The sequence below is a fragment of the Carassius auratus genome, chromosome 50 (assembly GCF_003368295.1).
Source record: "Carassius auratus strain Wakin chromosome 50, ASM336829v1, whole genome shotgun sequence".
NCBI lineage: Eukaryota > Metazoa > Chordata > Actinopteri > Cypriniformes > Cyprinidae > Carassius > Carassius auratus.
The window spans coordinates 14,401,551-14,421,317 of NC_039292.1; the positions used below are offsets into that span (position 1 = coordinate 14,401,551).

At 36.7% G+C, this 19,767-nt stretch overlaps 1 protein-coding gene across 2 annotated transcripts in view; it reads left to right on the plus strand.

The window, feature by feature from the left end:
* Window positions 1-19,767, plus strand: part of LOC113067112 (N-acetyl-beta-glucosaminyl-glycoprotein 4-beta-N-acetylgalactosaminyltransferase 1) — a 154,054-nt gene that overhangs the window by 56,843 nt on the left and 77,444 nt on the right. For both annotated transcript variants that reach the window (XR_003279272.1, XM_026239383.1), the window contains exon 3: window positions 10,660-10,758. Coding sequence is in view for 1 of the 2 variants with exons in the window: in XM_026239383.1 (XP_026095168.1) it covers window positions 10,660-10,758 (99 nt within the window). In the remaining variant the exon portion in view is untranslated. The remainder of the gene's footprint in view (window positions 1-10,659; window positions 10,759-19,767) is intronic.

The window sequence follows — 19,767 nt, forward strand, 5'->3', positions numbered from 1 at the left end:
AATTATTCCAGTTTTCAGTGTCGCATGATCCTTCAGAAATCAGTCTAATGTGCTGATTTGATGCTGTAGAAACATTTGTTGTTTGAAGTATCAGGCAAAGAAACGTTGACATGAGATTTGGCAGCCTTGCAGCACGGAGGCCTTCAGCATGATGAAAAATTGATGTGAAAATCTCAGTTTAAGAGTTTATTTTTTTCTCTGGCTCCTTTGCTTTGCAGAGTCAGGCGTGTTTTGAGGTCTGCATTGTCTTTCATTCCTGTGGGACAGCTACGTGCCGTTTTCCCTGTACATTTCAAAGACATCATGTTTCCTATTGTTAAGATTTTTTTTTTTTTTTTTCGTTGTCTAACTACTGAAAAACATTTGTGGTTTAATACTCTTTTAACTGCTCTCATTAATTGCTTTTGATTGTGTTATATGCAGTTATATCTACATTTATAAAATGTGTAACTTCACATAAATATAATAGTTAATAATTATGTATTTTTATATATTTTTAAACCCTAAACTCATACCACATAGTTTATTCATGCAGTAGAGTGTGGGAAATATCTATTTGATCCCCTGCTGATTTTATGTAAGTTTGCCCACTTACAAAGAAATTAAGGCTCTGTCATTTTTGTGGTAGGTTTATTTTAACAGATCGAGACCGAATACCAATCAAAAGATCCAGAAAAATAAACATTATGTAAAAATTGTTCATTGTTGAAAACATGATAATGTATCTCTAAGTTGAGGGGGCAAATACTTTTGTTGTGTCAACTTACAAACTAGCTGAGTCTTTAAAAACATAACACAGAAAGTTCAGGAAGTGATTTTGATTGAAGAAATGTCTAAAACGTAAGGTGGCTAACTTCTGATCACTTTCTGATTTGTGCCGTTTAATGACAGGTTAGTCTGAAATTGATGATCCCACAATAATATCCCACAACTAATAGGACAGCAGTGTCTGTCCACAAACAATTGTCGACATAACACAGAAGAACATGCTTGTTTGTATGGTTGCAAATTCTAATTGCTAACTATTCAGCCATTTTTAGTTGGCCATATGGATCAGACAAGTCAGCAAACAGACCGTAGGTGGTATCTGAGGCCGAAACCATCTCTGGCGTACACCCCAGACTCAGAAGTCATTGCAAGCTCTCTCCTGAGAAGCACGCTAGTCCACCCCGGTTACAGTCTTTATGTTTGCAGTACATAATCCACTGTCTCCTATTGAAAAACAACCCATGGCCTTCACTTCACATTGATTTTTATCAGCCTGCCGGCCCCATGATTGAACTCCCCTGCAAAAGCATCGATTTCCCCAGCTCACCGTCTTAGCCCCTTTGTCTGAGACTACAAATGGACCGAGACACTTTTCTGTTGTTATGAATGAAAAAAGGGGTCGGAGCTTCCCAATAAATGACAGGACCACCAGCTGTCCGCTGCGAGCTGCACAGTAGCGTTGTTCTGTTTATGACTGTTAATTAGTTTTTGTACCTGCTGGCTTGGCGAGATAGGAGCTGTGTCGTCAGAGATGGGAAGCCTTCAGAGGTGCAGTTGATGACTAATAGTCAACATATGCCATGGCAGTGGACAGATTGTGTGTGTGTGTGTGTGTGTGTGTGTGTGTGTGGTGTCTGTGTATGTGTGTTTGATATTGAGGCACTCGAATACCTTGAGCCCAATGACAGCAGTACTTCTCAGACCACATGATGTAGTTTGATGAACATTGTTTAGTTTTTTGGTGGCATTCATATTGAAAAAGGAATCTGTGGTGGAACATCATGCCTATATTTTTGCTACACACTCAAAAGAATACAGCTAGGGAAGACATATTTTTTGTAGGCTGAAATCATGAAACGTTAGCATTTTAGCACTTCCGGTTCCATCATCTTGAAATCAGCAAATTTATTTTTTTATTTTTTATGGGTTTTTGATTAAATGTCTGAAATTACCCTTCAACAATTTGTCATAGAACATCAGCTAAAGAAATTTAATAGTTATTTCTAGTCAGAAGCAAGTGGTATTAGAAGAGCTTTCAAGACACAATTTTATGACGTGGTAGTACTGTATGTCCCGAAAATCATCTACTCTTCTCTTACATAGGGCTGGGCGATATATCTGATGATATGATCATGCGCATCTAGTCAGTAAATCTGGTTCCCTGATTAGTGCTAAATCACCATCACCTGCTTTCAAATGGAGTGGCATTTAATAGACAGAGCCGTAGATCACTGACAAGCTACGCAATATTGTGTCCATTATCAAAGGCGATTCATATGGGATAATGAACGCGATATTGCGTAGCTTGTCAGTGATCTACGGCTCTGTCTATTAAATGCCACTCCATTTGAAAGCAGGTGATGGTGTTTTTAGCACTAATCAGGGAACCAGCTTTACTGACTAGATGCGCATGATCATATTGTTAGATATATCCCCCAGCCTTACTCCTACACACTCAAAAGAATGTTTGATCTTCGCAAAATAGTTAATAGGTTTAGTCTATGCAAATGGAGAGCTGCAGGGATGATGCATCTGTAGGCTCAAACCCGGCAACAAGCTAGCGTTTCAGCACTCCCTGTTCAAAATAAAAGTAATAAATATATTAAAATATAAATATAAAAGGGTTATTAGTTAAATGCCTTAAATAAGGTGCATGTTTGAAACAAGCTCAAGAAATGTTCACGTTTCATGATATAAAAAACTATTGTAATAACCCCCAGTGATAAAAAAAAAAAAAAAAAAAAAAAAGCTTTTCCTTGAAAGAACAAGTGGCTAAATGGGACTACATATGTTGTCAAGGAGATTAAATATCATTGCACCAAACAAGTCTACTGTACTGTCACAGCTTTCTATTGTTTATAACTCAGTCTGTTTCTACTCAAACTCTCAGGGAAAATGTTTTTGGAAAGACTGAAAGAGTTGTCTTAAGCTTAATTGAGGTGACATGCATTTAAAGACTATGTTTAGCTTTTTATTCTGGCAGTTGTATTTAGGCTTCAAAATATATAAAAGTTGTTTAACTAGTGAAGATTATAATGATGAACACATTATGTAGGACTTGTGAACTTTTGTTGGTCATAGAGCTTATTTTCTGCAATTACCCAAAAGCCAATGAAAAATTCTGTTGGATTTTTGTAAATGGAATTTATGACAAATATACATTATCACTGCAGCAAAAGACTTAAAACTCAACTTGAGGGTTATGGAAAAATTGCCATGAATTCATTATTGACTGCTTAAATTGCTTCATTGTTTCATTTAATTTGTGAACTTGTTTATTTTATTTATGGATTTCCCATTGGGCAGTCCTTTGAGAACTGTTGATTTTTTTTTTCACTTCAGCTGGTGAAAGTCTATTGTGATTAGCTATATGATCAATGCCTCGTGGGAAACACAAAGAGGGCTTGACTGTGTCCTTCATTCTGCTTTCATCCTGCTGCGAACATGGCCCCAATTGATATTTGCATTCTTAAATTATGCTCTCATCTTTAAAGTCTAATATTTTCGACAGTCTCTTTGATGGCCAGTGTTAACATGACTGCACTTTATGTCTCCAAGCCTTTGTTCAGGTTCATGTTTGCTAAAAGTTTTCTTATTCTTACAGAAACATTCTGTGATGGTAATATAATGTCATTAAATGATTATTGTGTTCATATACAACATACACACTCCAAAGAATAGCATAGCATACCACAGTTTCAAATAGTCCATCTATAGGGGGCGCCACAATTGAAAAACCACTATAACACCGCAACCATTTGAACTATAAAGTGGTAAATTTGTATGCATGATTTTTCAGACACATTTATGAAAAATGTTTGTGTTCGCACATAGTGTCTGTGTACCAAAGTTGTCAAGATTTGCCCACAAGGTGATGTTACGATAAGCAAATTAGCATTTTTGCTAATAACACTATCCATGTATGTTTGCAAAAAAATTGAGATATTAAATAAAAGCACAGCACTGGGAATAAGCAGAATCCAAAAAGCAATACTGCATTTATCTTTCAGAGTTCTTTGAATATACTTTAAAGGTCTGAACTTACCTGCTTTTTCTTTCTCACAGACTTAACTTCAAATAATCATAACTACTTAAACACGCAGCTAAACAAGAGCTTTTAAATGTGTTATCACGGCTGGAGTTGGGAAATGCCATGTAATTGCACGCTTTGAATATTAACGACAGAAAAGGCTTCAGCTGTAGACTTCTGTTCCTGCTCAGAGCCAAAAGCTTCACTCAACTTGCTGTTTCTCCAGAGATCAAGCCGGCGTGATTGAGCCCGGCTGTTTGTGAATTATATACGTGCTTTTCTATTGTTTTGTCGAAATGTACTTTGTGGTCCAGTTTAGTAGCTTTCAGTTATAGGACATCTTTAAGTGTGATTTGTATTTTAAATTTTCCATTTACAGACTCACAGCTCAGATGTTTGCAACTGTCTTCATGGGGTTTAATGGCAACATCATGAGAAAGTTAATAAATGATGATATATCTGCAATCACTGTGCTTAACTTAAAAAGGTCCAATGGTAAAAATGGTTCACATACCCATTAAACATGTTCAGAAGACTTACAGCTAAAAGTAGTAGTTGTGATGAGTGATTTAAATGACTTGTGCTCAGAAATGACCTTAGGTTGTGAAGAGAGATAAGTGGGTTTACTGTTGATCCAGTGATCAGGTGCGTTATGGTGTCTGTAAGGATTAACTACACATTTAAAAAGTCCTTATGGAAACTGTGTATTTCACTCTACTGTTTTAATGGATAGTACTTCTCAAATTGAGCTCCTTTTCTCTCAGTGGCTCTATGATTAGATTTATGCAATCAGAAAAATGCAAAAGAAAAATAAAAGGCTCAGAAAATGAAGTCATAATTTTATTGTAAGTGGTAGCAAAATCAATAGGCTTGTTTATTAAAAGGGAAGTTTCTTAACACTTATGTTGTTGATGCAGAAAACTGAAAAGAAAAACTTAAGCACACAGAGGCAGCACAAATGTCACCGGCAGCGATGGGGAGGAAGCCATAAGCCTATTAGAGAGTTAATAAATCAGGCTCATAGCTGTGCCAGTGTTGAGCCCTGCTTTATGAGCCCTGAGCAGATTATGGCCATTGAGTTTCCAGATTGGCTGCATCCATATCGATGGAGTGAATGAGAAAGACATTGACCAAAGACTCAATTTCATTTTGGCTCCTTCTAAAGCAAGGTTTGTTTATCCAACCGCCACCTGTGAAATGCCAAAATTTCATGCCAAAGCATTTTATTAAGAGCACTGGACACTATATATATATATATATATATATATATATATATATATATATACACAGTACAGACCAAAAGTTTGGACACACCTTCTCATTCAAAGAGTTTTCTTTATTTTCATGACTATGAAAATTGTAGAGTCATTTTCATTTTCTTTATGTATTTCTTTTAGTTTTGATGCGAAATATAGATCAGATATTTATTTCGAGTTTTCCTGAGGGTCCCTCTCATAAGCTCTATTGATTCAAGAGTCCTTCATGACGGCATGAACAGAACAGCGTGTTCTCAGCATCACTGCATCACATACAGTTCCAGCAGATGTTTAAAAGGCAGTTCAGTGTAGCAAAGCAATTCTGCAAATATCAAAACACTTATGCAAGATGGAAACTTCCAAACATAAATGAAGTCTTTGTCACTGCTGTGGGTGGAGATCCTCGTGAGGGCAGGCAAGAACCGTTATGAGCTCACACTATCATCCATCCATCTCTCTATCCATCCATCCACCCATGCATTCATCCTTTCATCAAACCGCCCTTCTGTCCAACCATTCAATAATTCATGTCTCCATCTCTAGCTGCATTCATGAATTAATATCAATCCATGCATTCTTTCATCCATCCCTCACCACATCCATCCGTTAATTCATCTCCATTCGTCCATCCATACATTTTTCACTTATTCATTCACCATCCATCCAATCCATTGCTACATTCATCCTTTCATCAAACCACCCTTCTGTCCATCCCTCCATTAGTTCATGTGTCCATCATCCATTCATCAAGACATTCTTTCATCATCCCTTGTTTCCTTCCTTTTATCAAACTGCTTCTCTATCCATCCATTCATTAATTCTTCTCCATCATCCATCCATTTATTCTTTCTTTCATCCGTCCTTTGCTTCATCCATCCATTAACTATTTCATATCTCCATTTATCCATCTCACTCCCTCTTTTTCATTTTTCATTCTTTTAACCATTCATCCATCAGTTCATTCATTAAAGGGGGGGGGGGGGGATGCTATTTCATGCATACTGAGTTTTTTTACACTCTTAAAGAGTTGGATTTCCAATGCTAAACATGGACAAAGTTTCAAAAATTAAGTTGTATGTTTGAAGGAGTATTTTTGTTCCCAAAATACTCCTTCTGGTTTGTCACAAGTTTCGGAAAGTGTTTTTTCGAGTATGGGTCTGTGTGACGTTAGATGGAGCGGAATTTCCTTATATGGGTCCTGAGGCACTTCTGCCGGAAGAGCGCGCGCTCCCGTACAGCGAGGCTGAGCAGCACAGACAGTTCACTGATCAGAGCGATTCACTGATCAGAGCGAGAACGTCGCGAAATGTCACAAAAGAAGTGTGTTTTTGGTTGCCAGGGCAAGACAACCCTTCACAGATTACCAAAAAAAAAAAAAAACAGCATTAAGGGAGCAGTGGATGGAGTTTATTTTTACAGAGCATCAACGGAGTTGTGCAAGTGTTTGTGTTTGTTCCCTGCATTTCGAAGATGCTTGTTTTACAAACAAGGCCCAGTTTGACGACGGATTTGCGTATCGTTTATTTCTTAAGGATAATGCAATCCCAACGAAAAAGGGTCACATTCGTGTGTTGGAACCGCAGGCGGTGAGTAAAACTGCTTCAAATATCTCTGCCTCCTTGTTAGTGCGTCCCCTCCCATGCCGGAGACCCGGGTTCGAGCCCCGCTCGGAGCGAGTCGTTGCTGCTGCTGCTTTCGTTCAGTTTCAGCCTCTGGATCTGATTCTGGATCATAAATAAACGGCTGAATCTGACTGTAAGCCATGGTTTGTTTTGGATGATAGTTTTTTCCTCACGGTAATTTCACAGCTTCCAAACGCTCTCAACGCAAAAGCCTACTGGCGCTCGTGATTCTTTAGCTCCGCCCACACGTCACGCCTCCAGCTGGTCGTGTTTTTCCGGGAAAAATCAGTACAGACTATCTTTCTCTTATGAATATAATAAAACTAAAGACTTTTTGGAGTTATGAAGGATGCAGTACTACTCTATAGGTACTCAAGATTAACAGGATATTGAGTGAAAACGAGCATTTCACCCCCCCTTTAATGAATGGCTCCATCTATCCTTCGATTGATTATTTCATGTCTTCATCCCTCCTTTCATTATCCATCCATTAATATCTACATCCATCCATCCATCCACCCACCCATGTTTCGATCCCTCCTATCACAATCCATCCATTAATATCTACATCCATCCATCCACCCACCCATGTCTCGATCCCTCCTTTCACCCATCCATTCATTAATGTCTCCATCCATCCATTATTTTATCATCTATCTATCTATCTATCTATCTATCTATCTATCTATCTATCTATCTATCTATCTATCTATCTATCCATTAATTCATGCCTTCATCATCCCGTCTTTCATTATCATTTATCGATTGATCCATCCATCCGTCAATACTGTAATTTAACATTTATCCTCCTGTATTTCTTCTACATGTTTCCCTGCAGAACTTGAAAACTCCCAGCTGACAACTTGTGAATCCCTGTAATGGTTTTCTCATATTTGTTTGATCATCTTCTGTTTACTTTTATTAAGTACCAGTCACATCAGCTATCACAGAACAATTTGCAGCAAGTATAAGAAAAATGGCATTCCACAATAAACCTCATTAGCACTGACTTATATTCTCTGTTCTTCAAGTGTGTTCACACAAGATGAGTTGGGCATTTCCCAGTTACCATCGCTGGTTCAGAAATGACCAGTCGCCCAGTTCAGTTAACAGCTCTTGTGTTTTCCAGCTTCATTTTGAAGTCCGGTATTTACAAATCTGCCAGACTCACTAATCACTCTTCTAATAACAGAATTGCTGAACTTGAGATGTAGGTAAATGCAGCCGAAGCCTTTTTCCACTTGTACTTGTTGTTCAGTTCATTGCATAAAGACAAACATTAGCAAACGTGCATGCTGTTGTTCGTCAGATGAATGCATTAACATTTTGTGTATCATCTCAACACCTTTCCTTTTTTCACTCCAGCTAGTGTTCGTAGTTCGTCAGAGCAGAGTTGAAGATGACTGATGAAAGCGATCGCTCGGGTCATTATCCTCCACATTACAGGGCAGAGAAAATTAAAATTTGATTTGTGGAGGGGCTGTGTTTTGTCGTTCTGCCGGATAACCAGACGTGAAAAATGTGCCCCAGTCCCCTGCTCCTAGAGCGAGCCTGTTTACCCCTGAACAAGGAGAAATAATTAGCCTCCTTTTTTATATTCTAGCCTCGTACTTGCAAACCCATCCTGGTTGCATGGTGAACTTGCGTGGTGTTCGTTTCTTTGTCTTGAGAGGAGATCTGACTTCAAATAACTTCTGCTGTGATGGTAATATTAGATGGGGATGCAGTTTTAAAGAGGAAAGCAGGTTACAGAGCAGCACTTGAGTTCAGCTCTAGCCAGAAGGTTTAGTTTGATGAACACACTTGTTATAATAAGAGCAGTTGTGCACCTGAAGTCACCTGAAACTCATTGTATTTAAAAAAAAAAGTCTTCATGTTTTGGCCTGTTCATGTTTTCTTGCTGTCTTGATTCTTAATATTTGGTTGTAACAAGCAGAAAGATAATGCTAATGTTTAAAATGCAATATTACCGTATTTTCCGGACTAAGTCACACTTTTTTTCATAGTTTGGCTGGTCCTGTGACTTATAGTCACGTGCGACTTATTTATCAAAATTAATTTGACATGAACTGAGAGAAATGAACCAAGAGAAATGAACCAAGAGAAAACATTACCGTCTCCAGCTGCTAGAGGGCGCTCTATGCTGCTCAGTTCTCCTGTAGTCTACACTGAAGACATAGAGCGCCCTCTCACGACTGGAGACGGTAATGTTTTCTCTTGGTTCTTGGGTCTAAATAAATGCGACCTATAGTCCAGTGCGAAACGGGCGCAAATGCATTTGCTAATTAAACCCTTATGAATTTTTTTTTTTTTTTTTTTTATCATTATTGTGCTATTTTGTTTTCACATGACATTATACATAATTCAAGCATTTGCAATCAGTTTTTATTTGTGAAATAAGAATAATTATTTTGTTTTGTGTGTAACCCTTGCAGTCCAGTCAAACAATGCAGCAGGGAAGTGATTATGGATAACATGAGGGAATACAAGGTCGATTTGAGGGCACTGCATTATGGCATACAATTCCTATGCTCAGGTCAGGATCCCAGTTTACATGCTTAACTATATCCTTGTGAGATATTAAGTATGTATGTTTTTTTTTTGTGTGAACATAACCAGTCATTCCAGCTGTCAAATGAGACACATAATAAATAACACAATATATAAAGACCTTTATTACCTTGACTTCTCTTCAACAGTATTGACTTTAAGCCACTCCTAATCGGGTTTTGTGATGCTTCAGCACAGTTTTCAATTAGCGCCGAACATTGACACGAGACACATGACTGAAGCAGGAGATTAATATAGAGAGAAATGAACTGAGAGCTGAAGAGTAGAGAATGAGCTCATGACAGAAAAGCTACAGCTGAAGCCAATGAACACGCTGTGCTGTCTGCCGGAAATACTGTTTCTGAAAGATCAGTGTGATGGGAAAATCTTAAACGGATGATGTCCAGGTCACATGTCACCCCAAGAAAAACATTTGTAATTATATTTTACATTAAGCACATTTTAAAATCATTATGATTTCTTATGTTGTGATATTATTTGAATGACATTTTATGCACATTTTCACCCAAAATCCTTATTGTAATGCATCTGGACATTTTATTTTGGTTTGTTTTTAATTTTTATTATTTTCAATGGAGTTTATCAATACATTTAATAATAATAATAATTATATATATATATATATATATATATATATATATATATATATATATATATATATATATATATATATATAGTGCCCTCCATAAGTATTGGAACAGTAAAGACGAAAAATAGCTTTCTCTACTGTGAAATCAAGACATTTGCAAATATGATTAAAAGATGAATATGCAACAAAACTACAGAACGTCACAATTTACTATTAGGTCTTTCGACACATGCATGTTTTACCAAATAAAAAGGACAGCACTTTTAGAGTTCATCCAACTATTGCTACCCAATGAATTATGATTTTATATACATTGAGCTTACTAATATTTGAAATGTTATTGTGTGTTTCAACAGAGAATAGAAGGATCTTGGTAAACATCTATGATTTGAATACTGAAATGCTTTTTAATTGTGATTTTCGGTTGTGGGACTGCAGTTTGGACCAATTCTGTAGCATGTTCCATATAGATATAACACAAAAAAAATGTAAATGAGACAAATAAATATATTAGAAATGCACATGATGATTCATTTATTTAATAACATCATTATTTCTGAGAATGCATAGTGTTGACATGGCTGTCTCTCTGTGTCTTTCTAGCAGGAAGAGCCCAACGCTAGCAGCGTTCATGACAAAGATCAAGCTGAAATCCGCATGTTCCTCGCACACAAGTCCAAAAAATTGCCATGGAAACCAGAGGTAAGAGTATCATGCTTGTCGTTTTATTTTTGTCATTTTCCGTTGGACAATGACTCATTATCACTCTCTTTTGTTTGTCGTCAGCTGTGCAAGATCTTAATGAGAAGTTCTCAAAGCTTCACCGAAGCCCTTAATAAGCACTTGTAGGCCTGGACCATTTTCTGTAACATGCAATTTTGTGTAATGAACAAACTGTATTGCTGTCAGATTTTAATATCAGCTGTAATATCTGACACGATTTAACCCACGATTATAGGGCTCAAGTTAAATTGCTCATTAGTATTCAAAGTCTGAGTGTGCTTGTTCTTCACATTTCCCTGAATTAACTGGATCGAACTGCCACTCTACCTACTGGATAAACAGAAGAAAATTTGGTAAATCTATTTCTTTTTTTTTATTGTGGTAGAAAAAAATAAAAATAAATGATACTCGGGATTCTGAGAAATAAAAGTTATATTGTTAGATAAAAATTTGAAATTGTGAAGAAAAGTCAGGAATGCGAGATAAAAATATATAGAGATATATATATATATTTAAACTCAGAATTCCAAAAAAAAAAAAATCTAAATTGTGAGATGAAAAGCAAGTACCTTAGTTATTATTATTATTATTTTTCATTCCAGACTGGAAACAAGCTTCCTTACTAAACATTTGGGATGATGATGTTATAAATTGGACAGTTCATCCACATCCATTAAAGTGACTTTATTGTCATCATTATTCCCGGTAGAATAATTAAAAAGGTTTTCTCCCAAGCTGCTTATTTGTGAAAGCACAAGATTTAATGGTGTGAATTTCAGCCCGAGGCCGATCAACCAAACCAGCACATGCAGAATGATGAGCCAGAGCCGCTATAGAAATCAGTATGAATGCAGATGAATTAAATGCACCATTTTCAAATAATAATGCAGAGGTGGGAATATTCTGCTGGTGAATGACTCTCTCAGGTCCAGTAAATACAGGGCTTTCAAACTCACCAGCCAGGAAACTCTACAGTTTTTGGCACAGTAAATAAAGTAAGACCTCACCGTTGCTGAAGTCTAGTATCGAGCGCTGCGGCTGACTGTACGTGTAAGTGAACATTCAGAAAAGACGTGCCACTTTGGTGCCTAGACAGATTCATGCTGTTCCGGTTCCAGAATGACAATAGTGCTGTGCTTGAAGCGAGGTGCATACAGAAACGCTTCACTGAGTGTGTGCAAAAATCCAACAGACCTTCACAAAGGCCAGACCTGATCCGCTCTCTGCTTTTTTTTTTTACTACGTGTTATTTAAGTATTTGTTTTGGTCATATTTTCATCCAATTTTCATAGGGATGCACCGATATTATTATTATTTTAAATGTGAAAGCCAATATCAAAATTATATGACACATGATATGTAAAAATTGATAGCCTGATAAAAGCGTCTGCTAAATGCATACATTTATTTATTAAATTTATATGCTATAAAAATATCACAACACTATAATGAACAGCATGGACAGATTACATTCACTAAAGATTACAGTTAACAGTGTCATAAAATGTAATTTAACATTTAAAAAATATAGTGTTTAAAGAGAAAAACTTTAAACTTAAAGTGAGCATTAAATTACAGCATTTGTTATTTTTTATTTTTTAAATTATGATTCTGATAGTCAGTGTTTTCTTTAAATTTTATTTAATACAATTGAAGTATTTACTAAGATTTTTAATTAGCTTTTATTTTAATATTTTCAGATTTCATTTTTTAATATTGCAATTTTAGTAATTATTTTGTGCTTTTGTCATTTTTTTAATATATTTTTTCATACATTTCCATTTCTTTTATTTTCTTTTATTTTAAGTTTTATTTTAGCTTTGTATTTCATTTAGCCATTTATTCCATTTTATTTTAAGTTTAAGAGTAATTTCAGTATTTTAACTTAAAATGATTTTAGTTTGTTGCCAAGGCAAGATTTTCATCTGATCTGATTTTATTTTATTTTGTTTCAGCTTGATTTCAGCTACAGATTTCTAGTTGTAGTTAGCAATATAAATAATCCTGATAGTGTAAAAAGAAAATGTTGTCTATAAATGAAAAATCTATAAAAAATATAGAAAATTAAATTATAATATAATGCAAATTTAATTCAGTTAATCATAATAATTTCTTGCTGGAGTCCTGGCTAAATGTAAAAAATAAAATAAAAGTATGTACAATTAAATATTTGCTAAAATATATCCAATTTATTTACAGATAAATAAAAAAGATCTAATATCGTCCGATAACCGATATTGTACCGATATGAAACATGCCTCCCTAAATTTTTTTCATATTGTCTGTTTAGCTCTTCTCTCCCGTGTTAGCAGCTGAATGTTGTGTAGAGTGGATGGATTGAATGGATGGTCGTGTTATTTATAGGAGTGAGCACTGTTGAGACCCGACCGAATAACAGCTCTGGGATCAGGCAGGTGTTTCACGGCTTAGCAATGCAAACACAGGCTGGTATCGCTTGGAATTAGAGCAATTATTTTGTCAGTGTGGGCACGAGAGGTATAGCTCGTGGTTTTGTGAGATCATTGATGAAGCCGGCTGTGGCAACGCTGATAAAACTGTGACAGACCTTGAACCCTTCATGTGGAGAGATGTAGGTGTGAGGCTAAGGGGAACGCTTTGATGGAGGCTTGACCGTAATGGGCTCCTAGATCATTAGCAGGACTACAGACCGTTGATGGGGTCCTGAATTTATGGCACTTTATAGATTAACTGTAATGCCAGTGGGCCACGTGCTACATCAGTTCCATATTGAGGACTTTGACCTTTGGCCTTTCAATGCTCAGTTTCATTGCCACTTTTGTCGTTTCTGTGCTAAGAGCATCATTGCTTTTTCCCCCTCTTCTGAGGATGCTATCTATTTCCTTTTTTGAGGAACTCTTGACGCTATAGTCTCCCAGTTGCCACTAAATGACAGTGCTGGTAGCAGTTATCTGAAGCCATTATGTGTCATTAGAGAGTTGAGAAAATTGTGAGCATCAGTGACTTCCCACCAGGTTATTACAGTACAGTCACGAAGACAAGAGCGGGTAGGATATCTTTATTAAATCTGTGATGTCTCAATAACAAATATCTTCTGTAGCAGCTATATAGCTATAGATGATCAAAATTGGCTAGTCCGTGGCCTTGAGGAAGGTCTTGAGGAAGTGGTGAATGGTTAGGCAAGTTGGCGTGAGTCCAGTTTAACATATTTTGTAGGGATTGTTTAAAATATATTAGATATGTTATTGCATTCAAAACATCGAGATGGAGTATAACAGGCCAAAGACTGTTGCGCTCTAATTTGAACTTGACACATTGTCGCAAAAGCACAATGTTTATTATGTTGTCACGAACAGTCCGCTGTTTGTAATGCCTAAAAAAAAACTAAAAAAAAACTAAAAACGTCCGTATAAAACATAGTAGCGTAGCATAACATCAAAATGCGATCACGCTTACTTTTATTTTGTCATTATTTCAATAGGACTCCCCACGATTAGGAATCATATGCAAGGGCGAAAGATTCTCCAACCAAATTTTACATTTTACATTTATCATGCTTTAATCCAAAGTGACTTACTGTACAGTGTATTCATGCTACACATGTTTTTATGTGTGTTCCCTGGGATTTGAACCCATGACCTTTTGCGCTGCTAACGCAATGCTCTACCACTGAGCCACAGGGATTTATACATCCCTACACTATTTATAAACAAGACAATGGACCTATTTGTGGTCCTTTAGTCGATTATTCTGATTGATTAATCTATGTCTTTATACAAATATTCAGTTAATTTAGTGCATTGTGGAGCAGATTGGTTTGATTGGTAATACAGTAGACTAAGCTAACAGGCTAATCCATTAATGGTATGTTAAACCAGTATGTTAAATGATTAGTCTGTAGGATCTAAGCTAATTAAGAATACACAAAGACAAGAAATCTATCATTTAAAAATTCAACCGATTATAAACTGTAAAATTGAACTCAATTTGGAAAAAAGTCGGTGGAAAAATGTGTTCAACAGCAGAATTCCTGGTGAAAAATGACATAACCCATGATTCTGTAAAGAAATATCCACCAAGCAGAGAATTGAAGCAAGCAAATCCCACTAAATTAACTCGTTAGTACCCGCCCCACTCCCATAAAGAACTGCGAGTCACGCAATGGAGTCAATAGTTTAATCAATAGTATTTTCTCCATCGTTTTCAATTTGCTGTTGTCATTATCAGTGCTTCATCGGATTGTAGTTATTTTTTCTCTCACTAAAGCCATTAAATATGTACCTTTGTCGTTTTGTCCAATTTTCAAATGCTTTTTGGCTTCATATGAAAGTTTGTAATATAGTGGTTCTCCTTGTTGCTGGTTGATTTGGTTTATGGCTTATAATTCTTTCACAAATACTTTTTAAAAAATACTATGGGGAAATTAATGAGAAACCAAGGCTGCTGTAAAAATGCACTATAGAAATGCTTTGGGGTATCATATGACTTGGGACATCACTAATCAGCTTGTTGGTTGTTGTTGGACTAGTCGACCAATTTGGCTCATTCTACACTGGCAGTGTAGCATACGGTCTGTACCGACTTGAGAGAACAATCCTACATTAGATGCCCAGAGATGCATGTATCTAATGCCCAATCCCAGGGGCAATATGGGTGACAAATGGTGCCATTGTCATTGTGCTTGAGACACGAGGAGAGTTTGGAGTGAAACAGGTTAGTCTGGTATTGAGAGGATTTAGATCAATGGGCCTCCACCAGAATGACTGAGAAAAAAGTGAAGGTCATGTTTTTTTAGACTTCCTCATGGGATAAAAGGTTTGCTTAAATAAATACAATAGACTCCTGGGAAAAGTATTACTCTGGTGAGTCACAGATATTTTGTAGCATGTGAACCCTACCAAAGATTCCCAAACACAACTCTCATGGGGCATTCACGGCGTTTGCAGCGACAAAGCGACCACAAGTCATTCATTTTCAAAGAGAGTTGGATCTCTGGTTAGCATTAGCTACTGGTAGATGCTGTAACTGTACCTTTTAAGCAAGAATTATTATCTAATTAAATTATTTTATCTAATTAGATAATTAAACTTTTTTAGCAAAAAGGTGAGAAAATCAAAAAGTACATCTGGATAATATTCAGTATGATTATCAAGGCATAAATCCAGTAAATTGCTTCCATTAACACCTCCAAAGCTTGCAAAGACATATACCATTTCCCGGATCAAGATTTTACTCTGTAACATTATGCAGGTTTTATTTATATTGGTTTAAACCAATCACACAGAGTACATTTTCATTTAAGCATGAGAGGCAGTGGGATGGGGAAAAACCCACCATAAAGTCTCAAGATATGTTTTTGAAAAAAAAATTAATTAACTTAATTTTACATGGCTTCCTACACGTGGCTCTCTTGTGCAAGACGCGAGTGCAACGGTGATAGAAGATGTCCCTCTAGAAATGCATGAAATATGCGTTCTGTGTGAATGGCTTGGTTTTAGTTTTGACATAAGATCTTCTCCACATTGATGTTCTCTTTTTCTGCAATATTTTGAATGAACATCGCAGCAGCGCTGCATCTAGTTGCTTCAACTGTATAGGTTAACAAAAACATTATAATGAAATTACACTTATATTGTCATTGCATCTTGTGTGCCACTGATAAAGGCCAGAGTATAATTTGACCATCCGCATCCGCGCACCATATAAGAGATCACTCGTTTCTCCATCTTGTTCATGTGTGTTATTGTTCTGGAGATTTTGTACTCATTCAGAAGATGTGTAATAGCACCCTTGAGTGTTTAACAATAAAAACACAAAAGCCGTAAAAACTTGTCTATGACTGGGAAGCATTTTCTTTTAAAAGACGAGATAACTTGTCAATGGTGGGGAAAGAGTTTATAATTCCAGCTAGATAAGACATGAAGATCTGTGGAGTGTTTCCCAAAAGTTACCAATAGAGTTCAGTAGAACTTGTGACAATAGTTAGCGAACAATGATTTGGGAAACGCACCCCGGTTAGCATTATGCTGTGTTACACCAAACGCGAATAGAGCGTCAAATTCGCGTCTACCGCGTCTAGTTTGCCGCTTGACCATTTTGAGATCATTCGCTTCATTCGCGCGTTAAATTAACTTCACAAACAGACTCGAATTCGCGTCATGGGGGGGCTTCTACCAGCTGAGTTCACGCAGCATTTTCATCCATCCATTCAATTTTCAAAATATTAGTGTTATCGTGTCATGAAATGTAGTTTTAAAAGTATTTCAGGCGAGAATGTAGTTGCTTTAAACTCAAATATGCGGTTTATTTATAAAGATGGCGTCTATTTTAAAAAATGTGTTTCGCCGATTTTGGAGATGAGCTCCATGCGATCAGCGGGAGCTCAGAGTTCATGTATCCGCCGAGAGCAGCCTCACCTCGGCTAGACCTTCTGATATTTATCGCTGGCTCTGATGTCTGATGTGGTTCAAGATAAAATATAATTCGTTTGGGGTAAAACGAAATGTTTCTTATCTTTGGCCTTTATTCAATTAATCTAATAATATGTTTTATATATTGGTCCTTTTTTTTCCTGTCTCTATAGGAAAATTAACTTTTGTCATTTAGCTCCGGTTGACTGCTCACTGACAACATCAGTTGTTCCTCCATGTTGAATGAGTGACTCCTAGCAGGCTCCTGATTGGTTAACGCGGCGGGAATTGACGCCAAAGTTAAAAATTTTCAACTCAAACAAAAAGCACCATTAGCGCTTAACGCGCAATTCGCGTCATCCGCGCCACGCTTAACGCCTCATTCGTGTCGCGAGACCTCCAGACGCGCGTAAACGCACCTTTGCATTGACTTAACATTGAAATCATTTGCGCCAGATGCTCTATTCGAGTTTGGTGTAAACACAGCATTAGGTCGGTGACACACTGGCTGCGTTGCGTGAGCGCCGCGTGTATGTAGCGTCCAAGAAGCGTGGCGGATTCTGTGTCTTTACACACCAGAAGCGTGCCTGACGCGGCGTTGGCGCGCTGCTGCTGTAGAGGGAGACCGTTGACAGACCAGGCTCATGTCTTCATTACAACAATATATACTTTTTTTTTTACACACTTACACCTACGCCTACTGATAAAGGACACCGTCAAAAGTATTGACGGTGAAATAGATTATGTTTGACAGGTGCAATATATGAAAATCGATAATTATTTATTCATATTTTTAATTACATTTATATCTGAATTTATGTCAATCTATAGACTTTCAAATATCAAAATATCAGGAATTCATATGTATTTGTGTACAAAATGACATTTAAACACATTTTCCTATAATATTTTGCCTGGAAAAGCTTCCAACACGCGCGCGTGTCGCGGTAAAAATAGGCGTCGGTTCTATTACTAGCAAGCAAGCAATTTCCGCGCGGCTCGTGCCGCGCCTGAGACGCGTGTCTCACGCAGGCGGTCTGTAAGCTCTAACCTGTTAACATGGGAGCTGAATTAAAAACCGACACGCCACGTGGCTGAGACGCTTGCGCCACGCATCCAGTGTGTCACCGGCCTTAGTGTTATAGCCCCCACTTGTAGATGATGTTACAGCACATTTATGCAAGGAGTTAAATGCAATTTCCATTTAAATTATGTTACATGAAAAATTTATTAAGAATAAAAAAGATACATTTATTATAAAAAATAAAATAAAATAAATAATTCCAGCCGGATAAACCATAGAGATCAGATAATCATTAGCAGTTAACCCCTACTGTTAGATGATATAACTACACCTTTATGCATCATAAAAATAATGATATATTTTATTAAAATTTATAATAATTATAATAATAATAATAAGAAATTAATTTTTTGTAAAATAAAATTAATACATTCATTTTCAGTAAAAATAAAATGCATATCTCCAACCAGTTAAGACATACATTTTCTTAGTGTAGGTTATTATTTATAGCAATAATTCAGCAATGATGCGACAGGCTGATGTCATTGTTCCCCTAAAGGCTTTGTAACATTAATCTGAAGAGCGGGTCTCTCTTTCTATCCATCTTCCCAAATACAGGTCATTAGCACCGGTTCTGGGAAGCAGAAGGGGTTTTATTAACGCATTAATGAGAGCGTTTGATTACTATCATCAATCAGTGAGGCCATGTGACATCTTAAAGGACACAGATGAGTGATAGCTTGAGAGACCAATCGATGGATACATAAAACAGCACAACAACCAATCCAGTTGAAATATGCCATTTCTTACTGTTCATGTTGGAATAGATTCATATCTTGAGTGTATTGAATGACACTGTTCTGGCTTTCACTGGTTTCAATTTATTTTATTTTATTACATTTGTTTGCAAATAAGTTTGGTTTGATATTTTGTATCTAATGCAGTGACCAGTGTTAACTCTGAGGATCATTGAGTTGAAATCAGTCCATTTCATTCACAGAATATTTGGTCTGATTTGCGAAATGTATCACTGAAAAGAGCCATTTCCAAAGAGCCATTCATTCACTGATGAGGTTTCTAAAGTACACTGACCCTGTGATCCGGTCGCATGTTCTCAAGTTAATAGCTGACTAGAGAGAAGACTGTCACTGAATCAATTACAGTCTCAGTCTGTTTATCACACAAAACATTTATAATGAGTTCAGAAGACTTGGAATATACAATTCTGTTAGCAATCATTGCACTTTAGTAGCTATAAATCAAGCGTGCGGGAGATATTGCATAAGGATTATATAAACGCTGAAAACATGCCATATTTACAAGGCGTTTAATCAAACCCTCCCCATAAAAATCCCTATGGTTTAAACAAGAATGGCACTCTATGAAAATACAGTATGTTTTTAATATCTTCTTTTGCAAAGAAGAAAGTCATACAGTTTTGGAACAACATGAGGGACAGGTAAATGATTAAAGAATGTTCTTTTTTTGCTTGCGCTAACCTTTTGCTACTATACCTTTGAGACTAATTTCTATTATGATTGACTAACCTTTTCACATGGATGTCACTGCTTGTGT